General features: G+C 39.1%; 3 protein-coding genes across 5 annotated transcripts in view; 1 reads left to right on the forward strand and 2 right to left on the reverse strand.

The window, feature by feature from the left end:
* Window positions 1–597: 597 nt before the first annotated feature.
* On the forward strand, window positions 598–2765 carry med29 (mediator complex subunit 29). The gene is made up of 4 exons (XM_029445764.1): window positions 598–819; window positions 983–1041; window positions 1136–1220; window positions 1945–2765. Exons 1-4 carry the CDS (start codon window positions 640–642, stop codon window positions 2170–2172), a joined length of 552 nt encoding a protein of 183 aa, XP_029301624.1. The 5' UTR covers window positions 598–639; the 3' UTR covers window positions 2173–2765.
* Window positions 2766–3513: 748 nt separating this feature from the next.
* Window positions 3514–12560, reverse strand: mlf1 (myeloid leukemia factor 1). Of its 2 annotated transcripts, XM_029445761.1 has the most exons (8): window positions 12419–12560; window positions 11315–11477; window positions 7576–7620; window positions 5977–6060; window positions 5747–5875; window positions 5173–5332; window positions 4515–4653; window positions 3514–4308 (listed from the first exon to the last, which is right to left on the reverse strand). In XM_029445761.1, exons 1-8 carry the CDS (start codon window positions 12463–12465, stop codon window positions 4242–4244), a joined length of 834 nt encoding a protein of 277 aa, XP_029301621.1. In that variant the 5' UTR covers window positions 12466–12560; the 3' UTR covers window positions 3514–4241. The 2 variants fall into 2 exon arrangements, with proteins under 2 accessions (XP_029301621.1, XP_029301623.1); XM_029445763.1 differs by lacking the exon at window positions 7576–7620.
* A 1153-nt stretch (window positions 12561–13713) lies between these two features.
* Window positions 13714–17302, reverse strand: part of rsrc1 (arginine/serine-rich coiled-coil 1) — a 110787-nt gene continuing 107198 nt past the window's right edge. For both annotated transcript variants that reach the window (XM_029447199.1, XM_029447200.1), the window contains exons 9-10: window positions 16284–16391; window positions 13714–14123 (exon numbers count right to left, since the gene is read on the reverse strand). In XM_029447199.1, coding sequence (XP_029303059.1) covers window positions 14031–14123; window positions 16284–16391 — 201 coding nt within the window. In that variant the 3' untranslated portion in view covers window positions 13714–14030. The remainder of the gene's footprint in view (window positions 14124–16283; window positions 16392–17302) is intronic.

A 17302-nucleotide genomic window follows, 5' to 3' on the forward strand; every position in this document is an offset into this window, starting at 1 on the left:
TTATTGTAGTTACAATATGAGTAAACAATGAAAATATACCACTATTGCCCCTACGTGCAAAAAAATAAAATAAAAAGAAACCGGATTAAATTACACATTTTATGTACAATATGAATTTAGTAGTAGTATAAGACACAGGTATTAGTGGGAATGATGTAGTCAGTAGGCCTATGTGGTGCATCACAGAAAGAGGGCAGTGTGTAATGGCACTTGCATCAATATTAATTTTGAAAGATATGTAGTTCAAGAAACACTTAATATTTTAGCAAAATATTAACGTGTAACCATAAAATGACTGTAGAAAAGACTACTCTCCTTTTATATTTTTAAAGACACATATTTTAAAACGTATTTGAACACTATTGAAAATGGAAAACAATTATAAAAGAGCAAAAACTATTAGATTAACATTTCAAATTTAGCAGGCCCCAATGTTTTTAAATTAATGTTCTTTCCTTTACTTAAATTGTGTTAGTTGTTGCACTATTTATTTTTTAATATACAAAAAATATAATAAAAAACTGGAACATGTTTACTTCATGTAATGATGCCAATAATGTTCAAGAAACGCTTATATTTTGAAAAACAGCGAACCGGATATGTTACCCTTCTTTTCCGGTGTGTACGTCGTAGTCAGTCATGATGGCGTCTCAGCAGCCCGGCGGGCCGATGTCTCAGGCCGGATTACAACCGACTATTTCATTACAACAGCAACAGCAACAACAACAACAACAACAACAGCTATTGAGCCAACAGCAAGACTTTGATCCAGTCCATAGATTTAAGATGCTAATTCCACAGCTGAAGGAGAGTCTGCAGGTAATGTGTGGCATCGAGCTAAACACTGACATCGAAATTGCCCAAAACATCTTATAACAATAGCTAAAGTTAAATTAATACTCGGAACACTGTCGTTTTACAAATATAATTAAATATCTGCAATAGTGTGCTTTAAACGTATTGCTTTATTTTTCACTTTCAGAATTTAATGAAGATTGCATCCCTGAATTTGGCCCATAACACGACAATTGACAACGGCATGTAAGTTGACTGGTTGGGGGGCATAGTTGCAGTATTGGTGCTGAAGAAAGAGGTTTCAGATTTGTGATTGTTTGTTTTCTTACTTTTGATCCAGCAAAAGCAGCGACACCTCTGTTCAGCGCTTTGACAAGAGCCTCGAGGAGTTTTATGCCCTTTGCGATCAACTGGAGCTGTGCTTGGTAAGACTTCAACACAATGTACACAAACAACACACACATTGTTGATGTACCTGATATGCCTTTGTCAACAAAGCTGATATTCTTATTTGTTTACTTCTAGATTTTCTGTATTCATTTAAACTATTCAAATATATTGTTTCTGATTTTGTAAATATGAAGAAATAAAAATTCTCTGTTAATGTAACATTTAATAGATGAGGAGCGTGTCACCAGCTAAGGAGCTGCCAACCCAATTCACAAGGAGCATTTACCTGATTTCTAACTTTATCTCTTTTTTTTGTCAAATAAAAAGAATGCAGTGGAATAGAGCTTTGCTATATGTAATACATATGAGTATTGACGGATGTACTAATATACACTATAAGTGAGATTTTATCAGCAAGTGGTTTGAGTCAAGTTTTCCTGTCCCGTAGTCTTAAAAACAATTATATTATATATATATATAATATATATACAGAAGGCAAAACATGAATAACAAACATCAAGGCACTCTTTACAAAATACAAATAAACTAAGATAAATAAATAGATGTTGAAATGGGCCCACAGGTCTTTAGTAATAACATTAGATTTAGAGGCTTTTCCACCATGTCTTAAAAAAACATACTTGTGAAACCTCAACAACAATGTAGCCCACATGGTCATCTATGTGTACCACACACTAAGTATACTGTATCTACACTAAAATATGACACACAAACTCACATTTTGTTTCCTCTGTGCAGCGGCTGGCATACGAGTGCCTCTCCCAGAGCATCGACAGCGCCAAACATTCACCTAACCTGGTCCCAACAGCCACCAAGCCGGACACAGTGCAGACAGAGTCCATGTCTTATGCCCAATACCTCGGCATGATCAAGTCTCAAATCTCCTGTGCCAAAGATATCCACAATGCTTTGCTGGAGTGCTCCAAGAAGATCGCAGGGAAGGGACAACCTCAGGGAATCATGTAGATCCCAACTCTTTCTACATCTGGTGACATTTTTGAGAAGGATGATGAATTTCATATATTGGACTGTCCCATATTCAGATTTTAGTTTTGGTCAAGACACTCTTTAATTTCTCAAGATCCTGTATAGTTTCTTTCTTTCTTTTTTAAAGTAACTTATGTTTCTTGTAAGCACTTTGTAAATATTCCTGACAAAATGTCATGTTCTAAGATGACCAGCAGGTGGTGCCAGAGTTGTAACTGCCAACTCAATATCCACAACTCTTTTGTAGCTTATTTGTATTGAATATTAAAATCTTTGTATTGAAAATAATACTTTCAAATTTTTCAAGATGCACAAAGGAAGACCTGTCTGTCAATAACAGATGTAACTGATGAGGAGGGTGTAAGGTTAGAGCATGATTCATGAGAGCAAGAAAACAGAAATAATGCAGGTAAAATTTAGAATTTTATCTTATTTGTCTAATTATTATGATTTAACTTATTTGTCTGCAGTGAAGTTTGGAAAGCTTGAACACTGGAAGTAGTAAAAGGGAAGAAAATGTGAGACACATCAGAGGCGGTGGAATGTCTTTTGAATAAAAGTGGTCACAAGCATTGAGTACTAGCCAGGCTCTTTGTCCTCGGAGGGTCCAGTAAAAGTATCCGATTGAACTACTATTGAAGCAGCAGTGTTGATATGGTGGGGCAACACAACAGTAGCCTGGTAACACTGGGTCATTTTAAGAGAGGACTTTTTTTTGGGGGGGGGGAAAGAGGTTATTAGGAGAAGAGTGCAAACCCTTTCTAAAGATTCATACATTTAAAAGTTTGATGAATGACCCATTTCAGAGTGTGTTCCCTCCGGCATAGGTTTGAACAAACGTAATATTCAACACCTTGAGAAGTTTACTTGAAGGTCTCATCTTCCATGTTACGTAAACATACAAAGAAGACAGACCTCCGAGGACTTGGTGTACACGTGGATCCTTGTTGAGCTTATATATTGGTCTTCGGCCCCTTCCTATCTGTATGTTGAAGCTAAGGAATTAATGAAGTCTGATACACAAGCATGTGAGAGGGGAGCCTGGTGGGCTTGCAGCTGTGTAACATCTCAGACCAATCTGAGCTACTGACAAGTGCTTAGATCCAAAAATACTTCTGTGTGTCACTACCAAACAGGCACAACGAGAGGTTCATCACAATACACGCTCAGACCCTGGCCAGGCCTACAGTAACACACACACACACTGAGACAGTTGTTCAGTAACGGTTGTTCAGCGTTTGTAAAGCGAGACTTAAATCAAACGTATTATAATATCTACATGAGACTGGTTTAGGGCTGATAAAAACACAAAACACCAGATTAATCTTCATATTTTTAATTTTCAGACAATAGTCTGTGTTGACACATAACTTGTTTTTAAAGCTTGAAAAAATAAACAAGAACAAAGCTAGAATTATTGAGAATAATCCAGACGTTGTCAAGATATGGTGCTACGCAGCACAGAGTTCATCTGATGAAAAACAAGAGAAACCAAAGTAACATATAAAAAGGGAAGTATTATTTTTCTTTTTACAAAGATTACAGCAGATAAAATACATATATCTAGAGCATCAGATGCTAGACAATATAATTACAGAAAGACAATTCAGACATTGTCTAAGACGTGCATTAGTGGATTTCAAACAGTCAATAATTCACTACATTTGCGGTCTTGTTGCATTATGAAAATGACATAATGGGAACAGATGGCATCATCAGAACATCATATATAGAGCAAATTCTGTGAATCTGATGCCAAATCTTAAACTAATTGCTCATTGTTAATGTATAATGAAATAAGAAGTGCTTACCACCCTTAATTACATTTCAATGTATTTCTTTATTTTAACACCGCTACATCCATAGAAATACTAATCACCCTTTTAGTTTCTCGGTTGTTGTAAAAGATTAAGGACACCTTTGTAACTTTATTAACTTTATTGTAATGTTCTATAAGCGTAGAAGAGTATTAATACTGGTAAAGGATTACACTGCTGGCTTTTTTTTTTTACGCTTGAAAGATTTTAATAAGCAGCAAGAGGATGTTTTCACTGCTTTGTCGAGCCTGGGCCTTTCGTGTCGCTTTTACCCTCAGCCTTGCCCTTTGATTGGTCACTGTGGAAAATACAAAACAAAGTAAATGCTCACAGTTCTTACGCTAAATGAATGTTGTATCGTAACACTAGAACAATATACTTGATGACGTGAGCGTACTGTAAGTGTCTGTTATCAGTGTCTTCCGCTTATTTGTCATTTGATCCTGAAGGGCAGATTCTGGCCTGTCTTCACCACCACATGAGGTCTGAGCGTGTAATACTGACCTGTGCTCCTGCTCAGAACCGGCGAGGGCTGCCCGGTGAACACCACGGGGTTTGGGTTCCTCCAGACGAGACATTGGGCCTGATGTGTGAAACTTGGAAACCTCCTGCTGCCACTCATCGTCAAAAGACTCTGCTTCAGCTGTGGGCGGAGGATCGGGATCATGTCAGAGAATATTTCGTCTGTGGACTCACTGATGGATGGACAGGGGCACTTACAGTGGAATACAGTTGTGTTGAACTGGCCAGTCTACTTAACAAGTCCACTAAACGTATTACTTATTAGGTTATTACGCCTTGTTTGTCTTTGTTACAGAAAAACTACTATTTTCATGAAACTTGGTGAAAGGGTGAAGCATGGGCCAAGGAAAAAAACATTACATTTAGGAGCGGATCCAGATCACCGGGCGGATTAGTCGCAAAAATGAGTTCCTGACTGGGAAAATTCACGTAAAACAACAGCTATCAATGGGTTGTTCAAACGCTCTGAGCAATACAATAAAACACATTTTCGCTGCCCATTAACACATATATATATATATATATATATATATATATATATATATATATATATATATATATATATATATATATATATATATATATATATATATATATATATATATATATATATATATATGTGTGTATGTATTTAACATACATTCATCCATATTTTCAAAGTCCTGGTTGAACTCCTTATTTCCTGTCTTCTTGTTGAATTTCTTCTCAACAACATGTCCCCTGTCCTGGATGTGGTGACCGATGGACATCTTCTCCAGACCGCTCTCAGAGTCTTTAACTGCTTGCCGGGTCTCCTTGATCTGGTGATAAAACAATGTAAAAACCCATCAGACACATAAGTTGATTCAGAAAAAAGTTAAAATAAAAGTCGACAGTTGGACGGTTGGACGAGTCAAACACAAGTGTAGCTAATAATAGTCGCCATGGCTGCATTCCATTTAGGAGAGCCTTCTCCAGGGCCCTGGTATTGTGTATGCAGGATCACCAAAACGATTCTGGCACACCCTCATGGAACAGAGCTACTGTGAAAAAGTTTGCAAGCGATAATGTTCTCACAAGGAAAGGCCAGAGGGAAGTTATCACCACGATCGCTCAGACAAGACAGAATGAGAGAGTGTTCTACGGACACATTTACTTCTCTGAGCTCAATGTACTGAACTGTGGTCTAATGTGCTGTGATATGATGTAGTTAAACATCCTGATGGGGTGCTTACCCCTCCAGGGGCACGGCGTGTCGATGAGCTCGCCTGGAAGACCTTGGGAGCCTCATTTCCAACCTTTGAAAATGTCATGACTGATGAGGAGCTGAATGAGTGGGAGTTTGAATCTGTGGACATATTCTCCTGAAACACACAAACACACACTGTTAAGCAGCTACAGTATGCACCACCACAACAGTCTGAGGAAGCAGCAAAACAAAAGGACACAAAATCATTAAACTCACAACGTTTCTGTGCATCTCCTCCATCCTGTTTTTCATGTTGGACATCATGTTGTCGAACATGCCGAAAGGGTTCCTAGTCATGCCCTGCACCAACACGAAAGAAAAAGAACAGCCCAAAGACAGAAGAGTTGAACGTCTGTATGGAGTACGGCGCTTATACCGCACGGGTCGCTAAGTGTTATCAGCTCATAAACAACTCCGTCGTGTGTACAAACATTCCTGCTCAGCACAGTGAGCTAAATGTGTCTTACTTGTGTCCTAGTAACATTTATTACAAAAATACAAACCCAAGTGCAGCGTGCACATACTTATGTCTTTTTCTTTGGGGTGTTTTCTGAATAGAGAATTTAAAGGTGGCACATTTGCTCTTATTCTGTCGTCAATAATAACAATGGTTCTAAAAAAGTACTGCATTAAATGCATCAACTTGACTTCATGTTTTATAAAGGTTGGATTTACTGCAGGACATTTAACACGTAAGAATCTGGAAGAAAACATTTATTTTATTTTATTGACGGTCATGTAAACTGTATTATTTCAATTTAAAAAACACATTTTAATCACTGTCTTTATTATATGAATGAAAAGCACCTAATATGACTGGATTGAAACTCTCAGTCAGTCAGTCAGTCAGTCAGTCAGTCAGTCAGTCAGTCAGTCAGTCAGTCAGTCAGTCAGTCAGTCAGTCAGTCAGTCAGTGGTGCATGTCGCAATAAAATGCCGTCAATCACCATGCATACAAAATTTGTTCCCATGAGATATTGATATTTTATAAGGATGCAGCTACACAAGTAGACGGACAGGGAGACACAGCAGATCACTATGGTTTTCATCCTTTGCAACGTAAAAGTAGCTAAGAGATAATCTTCATCTTGTCAAAGGAACAAGAGTGAAGATGTGGCAGTTAAGAAGAGCACATGTTAGATTTAGCAGCCTCTGAAAGCAACACTGGTCACAGTGATTTCACAAGAATTATTTTTAACTGTGGCAGCAGTGTGTGCACATATTGGAGAGGGATGTAACGTCCAGTCAGTTAGCTGTGGGGTGCATTCAAAATACTCTCTAAATTCAGAAAATTATGTGTTATTCTCATTTATATTAATCTAATCTATTTGCAGTTAAACTTGATGCCCCATTATATGGTATGTGGAATAAGGCGTCTTGCTTGAAATGCTATTTTGGCCCCTGGAGTAAAGTTAAAGTAACATGTCTGTCTCGTACCCTTAGTGTCTGTAGAGAGACGAACCAGCATTTACTACATTATGTAACATTTTGCAGATAGTTAGAAATATTCTATACCCTGTAGTTACTACTATACTAGTGCACTTTCACAGCCTGCGCGCACTGAGGGTGAAGTGTTGGTGACCTCAAAGAGTACAGGTTCAGATTCAACCATACTGTTACTGAGTTCAAATGGTTGCTGGCAATATGATAAGTCCAGTGTACACGGTTTGTCCTGATGGAGTAGATCTGGAGTAAAAGTGGAGGAAACACTGTGACCACTTTACTGACTGGTCAGAGACAGTTATAGAGTTAGAGCATGCTATTGGTCAGTGTGAGTTTAAATGAGAAACTCCTTTGATGGAGGACTCTACTGACCGTGCTGTCAAAACTGCCAAAGGGCAACAATGACCGGCTCATATCCTGAGGAGTCAAACAATAGCAGTTTAGCAACATAGCATAGTAACACACTCGCACAAATCTAGACGTTTTGCATGTTTGTTGAGGTTGTCGCCTGTAAGCTGTTAGGTTGTTTTACATGGGTCACTAAGCATGTGACACAGCTACACAGAGCTCTCCCCACGGCCTCAAGCACAACCCTTCAAGGCCATGAACCTTCTGGGAGTGAGGAGGGAGCAGCCTGCAGCCTTCAGTCAGACTGTGTTCTCCGGGCCAAAACCACAGGTGTTTATGACCCTGCGGCCCTGGATAAGCATCTCAACAGCCGTCGCTATGCGGGTGTGTGTATTTTCTGGGGGCGAGGGGTGTGTGTGATGCACTGGGGTATTGTGCATAATCAGTGGGGTGTTGAATGACTTGTGTTCCATGTGTAATTGGGTCGCATTGCCAGAGATTAGAGTGGGTTTAACACTGAAACTGAGCTTCATTCTAGGAAGGCCGGATGGACCAGCCAGGACAGGGATCTAACAACAGGGGGTCAAAGAGTCCAAGGCTGCTCTCTCAGCTCTTTTCAAATGTCAAGCTGATGTAAAACGCTCCTGACCAGTATCTATGAAGCCAATTTTATCCCAGAGTGGCATCTATGGACTAATAAATGCCAGTTACATATCTGCCAGCCTTATATTTAGACCGGGGTTGAGCAGAGGAGAGATTGAGGGTGCAAGATAAGGAATGTAGACCCGGTGGTCTTTAACACATTATTTTAGGCCGTCTGGACTACTGCAGATTGACATTCTCTTTTTCTATCTCTCTCTTTCAATCTGATACTGAACTGCCACTGTGCCCTCTGAGGCAGGCAGGCTGCTCCTGGGGGAGCTATGAGTTACACTATAGGGGACATGTACTGTAGATACTATGATTCATACCTAAAAGGAAAAGTGAGGGTTGTGCTGCAAATGCATAACTCCTCGGAAGTGGTGCATCAGCAGGGGAGTTAGAGGTGTTTGTTTTAAATTCATGCTCTTAGAACTAGAAGACCAGAGAGAAGATAAGGAGGCTCTGAATCTGACTGTGGGGGTTTTAAAGCTGCTGTGGGTGAATACGGGCTGTGGGAACTGCTTCATTTCCCATGGTGGTGTTTAAAGAGCATACATCTATAACAAAGACGATATTATTGAATTTAATTGAGTTAGTTTAACCAGGAATAAAAGACTCTGTTGAGATTAAAACTATCTGTTTGTGTCCTGTCCAAAGAAGAAATCACAGAATTAGCTCTACCTATGCTAGTTACCGCCTTTTCGCAGCTTTTAGCATCACCAGTTATACTCAGTACAAACCTTAGAGTCACAGAAAGTACATCTAACTTATAATGATGCTGGATTGTCATTGGGCAATATACAAGTGTGCTGATGAATGAGTGCTCTGAAAGGTGATATAAACCAGGTACGTAGTGGATGTTGGCAAGAAACTGGGAAATATGAGAACTCATAGCAGCCTTGGAAGGTAAGATGGGGCTTAGCATTAGATTCCACTGGGAAGCCAGTTAATACAAGAAGTACAAGCTTTCCAGCATTATATGACCAATGTGTGCGTGCATTTCTCTGTGTGTGTGTGTGTGTGTGTGTGTATTTGCATGCCAGCGTGTCTGTGTGTTATTTTGCATGCTGTGACTGTGTGTAACTATGCATGTGTTTTAATACTGTACGTGTGTGTTTTGGTGTGCACATTTGTGCCTGTGATATTGGAGAGCAGTATGAGCGTGAGCTGTCTGTCATCTAGCTGCTAATGCATCAGCCTTGCCAAGGCACGTTCTGCCAAACAGATGGACCAAAAGAGCAACAATGAGAAAACAGAGTGTCCATGACATTCGTACACATGCCTTTCCAAAGCCAACAACACAGCACCAGAGCTTCAGCCCTCTGACTATTGCTGGGCACCACCAGGCTGCTCCTCATCTTCAGAAAAAGTGAGTGTGTGTGGGAGTTAGAGAGCACAGTTGTGTGTTAAAAGCGGTGGTTCGGTTAACCATATTTCCATGTATCTTACCCGACAGTAGGTATTTATTTATAGTTATTGTTTGTGACAATTAATAAAGCAGTGAAGGGATCGAGAAGCTATAGAAATATTTTTTTCTTTCAAACCCGCCAAGATCTCACATCTGCATCTCCTATCCAAATGTCCGGGTTGGAGTCACTTGGTCCTCCATATCATAGAGAGACTTCACAAATGACTACTTTGCTAATTACTATTGCTGCAAGTTGTGATCCAGCTCAGCAGAACCATACCTCCTCATAATATCCAGTTGTTCCTCAAAAAGAAAAAGAAGAACCTCTGTATAGATACTGTATTTTCATACTCACAAGTAAGCAATCTCCTGTCAGCAACTGATGAAGTCAAACAACATTATTTATACAAAAAATTTATATTAGATTAAATCATTTGTTTGGATTGATATTTTGCAGTGTAGCTCCATTTCACCCACTGTCACTGAGGTTATTAGTCAAGTCCTCGGGGCCCCTCCCCAGCTGGCATTAGTTAGTTAATGGCATGCTGCTAATAAAGAGCAAGCCGGCTGCTGGTTATTGTGGCTCGGCTTCTGATGAAAGTCATTATCAAGGATAAATATACAGGCTCTCATGAGGTAGTGGGATTAAAGCAGGTGACAGAGACTACATTTGATTTAGCAGGGATATATAAGCAGCACACGGGTTGATTTGGGAAAGGTGAACGCAAAACATGGCAGAGCAGAACTATCCCCCGGCCTGCCTTTACAATGTTGCACAAATAACATCAAAGTGTTCCAGAGCAAACAGTTATTGAAAGTTATTATTACAAATAATTAAATGCCATAGCTTTTATAGCATTCTGCTTAGATAATACAACAGAAATGTACAAAATTAAAGTTTTATAATTATATTTTCTTTAAACTATATTCATATTATGTAGCCAACTGTATCACGTTGTTTCACTGCATTGCGTATGTTTACCACACTATAGTATGTTTTTAACTGTATTATTCTTATTATTGTAGGATTCCTAACAACATGAGACAATGGGACTGCAGATGCAAACTAGCCTTTAAGCTAAATTGTTTTTTGTTTGAATGTTGATTAGTCTACATTGTCCCTTTTTTTTTAAGTTAACATAACAACTGAGACAACTAGAATAAAAGCTAAATCAACTGTTACATTCAGCCGCAGCTCATCTCAGCAGAGCAAAGCAGAATTCTCTGGGGTCCTATTGGTTTGAGTGTTAAAGAAGACTGTGCTTGTAATGCAAGAAAGCAGTGTGTCAGTGGAACAATGCACTATATATAGGGCTCCTCAGGGCTAGATATAACTGTCCAGTGAGGCCAAGGGGGTTGCCCTTTTACTAAACCAGAGACTCACATGGCCCCATACCTCGGTGAGTGGCGCTCCAGTTACGCTGCCAGTGGCCAGCTTCCACTATAACCTTAGTAAACTTAGCACTTCCTCCAAACACTAATCTTTTGTGGTTATACGCCTATGTGCGGTAGACAAAGAGGGTCTCAAGGCCTAATTGTATGAGCGAACTGCCGAAGCAGGGGTTTCGTCTTTCGTCCCACGTAGATCCAAATGATATGAATGTAGGTTAGGCCATGTGCCTGTGCACACATATGGATATTGTAATACACTGTATAGAGATGTATCGCCTATGACTTGAGTCCACGAGTGCTTCTTGAAATGCACGTTCTCACCCTGTGTTCGTCCCTCAGTGCCAGGGATGAGGTAGGATGTTCTGCCATGTCACGACCACGGTTTCTCCCATCCATTATACTGGGCATTACGGGCCCGCCGTATGGCTCAGAGAAGCTTCGCATCATCTGCCGCATGTGTTCCCTGTGAGCCTGGAAAGGATCCCTAGGGCAAAGGAAGAGGAAGTAAAGACAAAGTGAATCTCAACTTTCACTAAAGAATTTATAGCAACAAATCTGCAAGATGATGTTGAGGATGGGGGGGGGGGGTAATTATAATCTCTCCACCAGACACGTTATCACCTATTCCTATATGTTGGAGCTCATTACAGATATATTCTTCAATGAACACAAAACATTGAAATAAGAAGCACTCCTAAAAAAAACACCTTTACACTTGCCCTAGAGCAGGTGTTCACTCGTGCATAAAGTCAAAGAGACTGTAGCACAGAGCGTCAGTATACACTGTACAGTAGATGTAGATTAAAGTATCACTTTCTCTATTGTACTGGAAATTACGCTCATTTTAAACGTTGCTTTTTAAAAACATTTAATTTCTAAAAATGGGACACAAACCTGTATCAAAATTTAAAAGTGGACATGGATGGACACACTACTAGGCGTCTTTATAAAGTAATAATCCTAGCATTTATATTGACCCTTTAAACTTACTTTAAAACATATACAGTTACAAGCAGCTGTTGTTAGGTAACAGTTTCATAATGTTGCAACGGAAATGGCTAATGTTGAAATTTAAATGTATAAAAACAAGTCAAACTAGGCCTAACATGTCGTTCTAAATAAATAAATAAATAAATAAATAAATAAAGCGCTGACAGTGTTTAAACTTCGGCCGTAACTCACTTCGTGAATTTAACGTTAGCGTAAAAAGCAATAACATTAACGTTAGCTTGTAAATTTGCTTGTCTGGGTTTTCTATGCACAGTCCTTAAAGTGTATCTTAAATGGGATATAACAACCACTTCATATGCTTTTTACCGCCCGATAAACTGCTTCCGAGCTCAGTTTAATTGATGCATTAACAGCGAAAAATAATGCTAACAATAACATTTATAATATATTTAATACAACCGTTCAGCTACTCACGAGAAGAACGGATCCTCATCAAACTCCCTGTGATTATTGTTGAACATTTCCACGGATTTAGAGGTTGTAAATAAAAATTTGAGATGAAGATTTAAAAAAATAATCCGTGATGCCACAGGTGTCCCGGCTCCACCGCAGCTCAGCCTCGGTAATGTTACTATGGAGGAGGATGCATGGAACCAAACTCACTCTGACAGCGGCCACGTGATGCGAACCCGAGCCTCCGATTGGCTGGTTATTTGGCTGGGAAGTTATAAAATAATAATAATAATAATAATAATAATAATAATACATAGCCTAATCTTTATACTTATTTCGTCTTAGTTATGTGAAAGAGAACGTGATAGAAATATTTTAGACATGTATTATACATATTTGCAGATTATAAAAGTTATAGATTTGTAAGATTAGTATTTCATTAATAAATGATTTATAAATATTCTAGATTTCTTTTAACATTACTATTTGAAATACATATATTTTCTTAATATCAAGATAATTTAACTTTTACGGGCCTCTTGGCAGAGTGCCACAGACTCTACTTTGAGAATCATTTATATTACATATACCAATTACAGAAATATTAATGGTTGTTAAGGTGAAGGAGAAACAACACGAAGCAAATCTCCAAGATTACAACTTTTTTGTTTCTAAAGTGATTCTTGGTTTGGTATTGTAGGGTGTGTGAAGACATTTGGGACAGCCATTTAACACGTAAGGAGGGCTGACACACACATTTTACACACTCCAAACCCGCCGGCACTGCACACGCAGCAAAGCTTAATTTGTGTGCTTGCCTTAGCAAATCATTTGGTATAGTCTCATTTATCTTTTTAATTACAACACTGACTATTTTGAGGGTACAGGAGTGACACACAGAGTCCCAGACAGAGTATAGATTTACCATCTGGCTGTTCCACAAATAGACCAGAGTGTGGCTGCCTTGAATCCCTGCTCAAACAGGGAAACAACATTGAATAAACATAAACATAAACCTTTGAATAATATATATATTTAAGAAAAGTGCAAAGTCTAGGGCAGATGAGAACATGCTTACTCCAGTCTTGCATCAGTCCTGATGCAGACCAAAGAGATAGTGACCTAAGGGTGAGTCAGGTTAGTCCTAATAAGTTACTGGAGTGTGACTCATTCATCTGTATCTGTCTGTAGATACTGCTGCTCTCTTCATTTAAAAACAAAACAAGTGTCACACGTTTTTGACGTAGAGACATCAATTTAGTACCACTTAGAAGTTTATCTCCATCATTCACCCACAAAAACATGAGAGTTCTCACTCAAAATAAATCACTTCTGTCTTTATTTACCAAGTTGATTACAAAAGACAAAATGTATCAAATGCTACATCTACATGGTAAAACACACTTTGTCTGACTTCCTTCAGCAGATCGTTTAATTGAATTACATTAACATTAATAAGAAATAATAACCACCACAGGAACCAAAAACTGTTCATTTGCTAAAGTTCACAGTTAGGTGTTTTTACAAAAGGAAATAGAAATGAGATTTGTGATGTCCTAAAATAAGACAGATTGAGACACAATATAAGCAGCGGAAACTGCCCCGGGGTACAAGAAGGATCTTCTGGTGTCCATCAGGTCACAGGACTTCCCATGAGCCTCTCTTGTCGCAGCGAGATCAATCTGTTGTGCCACAGCTCCTCGGCCCGCTCCTTGTCCATGAACAACTGCAGGACAGCGTAGAGAGGACGTGTTAGATAGAGACAGACTGTAGTTCAGACTGCCGTTCAACATCAGGCCCTGGAGTCAAGAGCCAGTGTCGCTTTATTTTGTCAACAGTGCATTGAGACACACATAAAAACAGTTTGGATATATAGAAATCTCATCAGAACAAACCAAAAATATCATAATAATTGTATTTTTAAATACGAGGGCATGAAATAGTGGGGAAAATGCGTCTACTAAAAAGCACAACATTAAAACTGCATTTCTTTAAATAAATGCCTATAGCAATTGTCCAAGGAACTCAAAGATATTCACATTACTGTGATTTAAGACGAGGAAAAGCAGCCAATTCTTATATTTTAGAACCTGACAAAATAATAATTTTTGGCTTAAAGTTTTTAACGACTAATCAATTATCAAAATAGTTACCAATTAATAATTACAACGTTTTTAACTAGCTGGCAGCCAGTCCTAAACATTTTGTGATCTTTGTCTTCATAGCCTTCTCAAAGCAAAAGTGATTTTCCACGGCTTGTCTAAATAAAGGTACACAGAAACACGTAATACACACACGTACACACCTTATGTACTTTCAAGAATAGAGACTTCCGTATGTTGTATGAATTGAAAAGCACTTTGAGGCACATTTGTGATATTGCACTCTATAAAAAAGGGACTTGACCAACACCGGTTTCTAGTTCAACTGCTTCTTTTGAATTTATTGAGAGCAGTGAAAGCTCTGCTTCACAGTCTACTTTGGCACTTGAGCCATCACCAAACCCCTCATGACAGTGATTTTAACTGCAGTGTTACCTTACAAAACACATCACTTCAAGAATGTGACAGAAATGAATGAGCTGTTTCAGAGTAAGTTCATGAGCCCGGCACATAGTTGTCAGTACGGCCCGTTGACACCCATGTGACCTCAGTGTATACTTCTGAGTCGCAGTTGGCGGCGCTTTAATACGAGAGTGAAAGTTGTGGTATCTTATGTGTCTTATTAGTCTTCCCCTGTCTGCTCACTTCTGAATGCATGAGAAAACCCTTTATTCTAAACACATAACTCATCTGCGGGCCTGGCAGTGTGTTGATAGAAAAGGCCTATGCATGTGACTAGTATTCATCGCAGTACATCACCAGCAGTGATGATATTGAATGTAAGAGGGCTATACAACTGCTGCTGCAAGTGTCTGATGAATGAAGGCATCTGTTTATTAGGAAGTAACATAATGACTATGAGACTGAGCAGCAAGGCACATTTCTGTATCCACCGTGTGTGTGTTTGTGTGAGGGTGAGAGATAATGTTGACATGGTGGCTATGTGTACATACTGTATATCTATGTGATGATATGTGTCTATTATTATGCAGATTGTAGAACAGCCCCGGCCACGTCAATCCTTCATTCCTAACCTACACTGCTTACAGCTGCACCGCATGTTATCTGTGTGTTAGATTCAACACCAGTGAGTTCTTGTCTGTCGGCCCTGGACTGGTGTCATGGTGCTAATGAGGCTGTGTGTGTGGGATGACAGTATCTGGGCTGGGCTAATGGGACTCATCTGTTCTAATTGGAAGCGGAGCTGGAGCTGGAGCTGAGGCCGGGGCCCGCCTGGGGCATATTGCTACCATACATCAGCCTGTCTGAGGTTGTGTATGTGTGTGCATTTCAGCTGGGAGGAGTTGTGTGTATGCGTGTGTGTGTGTATTTGAGGGTTATCTGCATACGTCAGGGCATAACTTAGTTTCCCCCAGTGGAGATAGATGACTGGGAAGCCCCAGGGAGCGTTATTGGAGTTTAAAGTTTTCCTTCTCGTTTTTCATCATTGGTCTGCAGGCAGGGGAGGAGGTGATTTTAGGAGGCTGTAATCTACTCTACCGCAGTGTCCTATACTATACGAGGCGCAGTATCAGAATATGCAGGAATAGTGTAAATAATGGTGGCAGCAGAGGTTGTTGTTTTTTTTTTTTTTTAAGAAAAAGTTTACAAAGTTTGTTCACCAAAAGCAAACACTATACTCATAAAAACAAGACGGAGCCAAAAGATGATGACAAGAAGTGACTTTAGCTGTGGGAGAGGATTTGATGTTGTTCATTGGCTGAGGGAGTAAAAAAGTCTGCAGTAAAGCTACCAGGGAAAGGGTTTGTCATGTGAGAACTTACACTGGGATGTGCGAGGGAGTCAGTGTCGTTGTAGACTATGGAAATGGGAAGATCGACGTCGTGAAAATCTGCGCTCTCGGATTCCTGCTTCACCTCAACAGGCTCATTCTGTAGTCAAAGAAACACACAAAACACACAAAAGTCAAATTAAAATGAGCACATTCAAAAATGTTAAAAAGCTTTAAGGTACAAACGCACATACTGATACAGAAACATGATTCAATACAAGCACATAAATGGTAGATGTAACTCATTTAGAAAAAAAAACAACTTTAGAAATATTAGCCAAAGCAACACAATTATTACAAACATACAAATTGTCCCACAATGCAAAATGAAATGGACGCACAACTTCTGGCTGCAAAATATGTGACTAAATTGCAAATAGCTCCAGAAAGACAAGAGAACAACACAATGAGTATTAGAAAACATTTTGCTTTCCCCGAGTTGCGAATCATTGCATGTATTGTATAATTTCCTCTTGGTATCAAAACATTAAAGTTTGTAGATTTCTGTAAACTAAAACTGAAAAATATTCAATAAAGATTGGTATATATATATATATATATATATATATATATATATATATATATATATATGCATACTTTGGAATGTAGTACAGAATTAGGACAAAGAAAATAATTGTCAAATGCAACAATACATTTGTCCAGCAGATGGCAGTGAAAGTCTGGCTCGTGCAGGAAGCAGAGTATTGATAGTGATCAGTTTGTGTCCTGAATCTAATTGTATTGTCTCACTTGACTCACCCTACCTTCATATTCTCCACTTTATATTTTCTATAACTAAGTTGTTGAACCAGCAACTGCAGTGCGAGTGCTTATGTAAATATCCAAACACTTTAAAGAATCAGCTTGTTTGGGCAGTTGTGCCACTTTTACAGTTGAAGCCAAAGGAAATGTATCTTCTCCTTTGTTTATAACTGAAATGGACGAAGGTTCTCCGTCCCCCTCCAAGCCGATAGAAGAAAATGTGATATCTAGAAGTGATTCTTCCCCCCA

This window comes from Cottoperca gobio, chromosome 13 (genome assembly GCF_900634415.1).
Source record: "Cottoperca gobio chromosome 13, fCotGob3.1, whole genome shotgun sequence".
In the NCBI taxonomy this organism is placed as follows: Eukaryota; Metazoa; Chordata; class Actinopteri; order Perciformes; family Bovichtidae; genus Cottoperca; species Cottoperca gobio.

Coding starts and splice junctions, on each gene's coding strand:
- med29 (XM_029445764.1), top strand. CDS start 640: ATGATGGCGTCTCAGCAGCCCGGCGGGCCGATGTCTCAGGCCGGATTA. Junction 820..982: donor AGCTGAAGGAGAGTCTGCAG/GTAATGTGTGGC, acceptor TTTCACTTTCAG/AATTTAATGAAGATTGCATC. Junction 1,221..1,944: donor ATCAACTGGAGCTGTGCTTG/GTAAGACTTCAA, acceptor TCCTCTGTGCAG/CGGCTGGCATACGAGTGCCT.
- mlf1 (XM_029445761.1), bottom strand. CDS start 12,465: ATGTTCAACAATAATCACAGGGAGTTTGATGAGGATCCGTTCTTCTC. Junction 4,654..5,172: donor CTTTGAAAATATGGATGAAT/GTATGTTAAATA, acceptor CTCCGCCCACAG/CTGAAGCAGAGTCTTTTGAC. Junction 4,309..4,514: donor GGTTCTGAGCAGGAGCACAG/GTCAGTATTACA, acceptor TATTTTCCACAG/TGACCAATCAAAGGGCAAGG.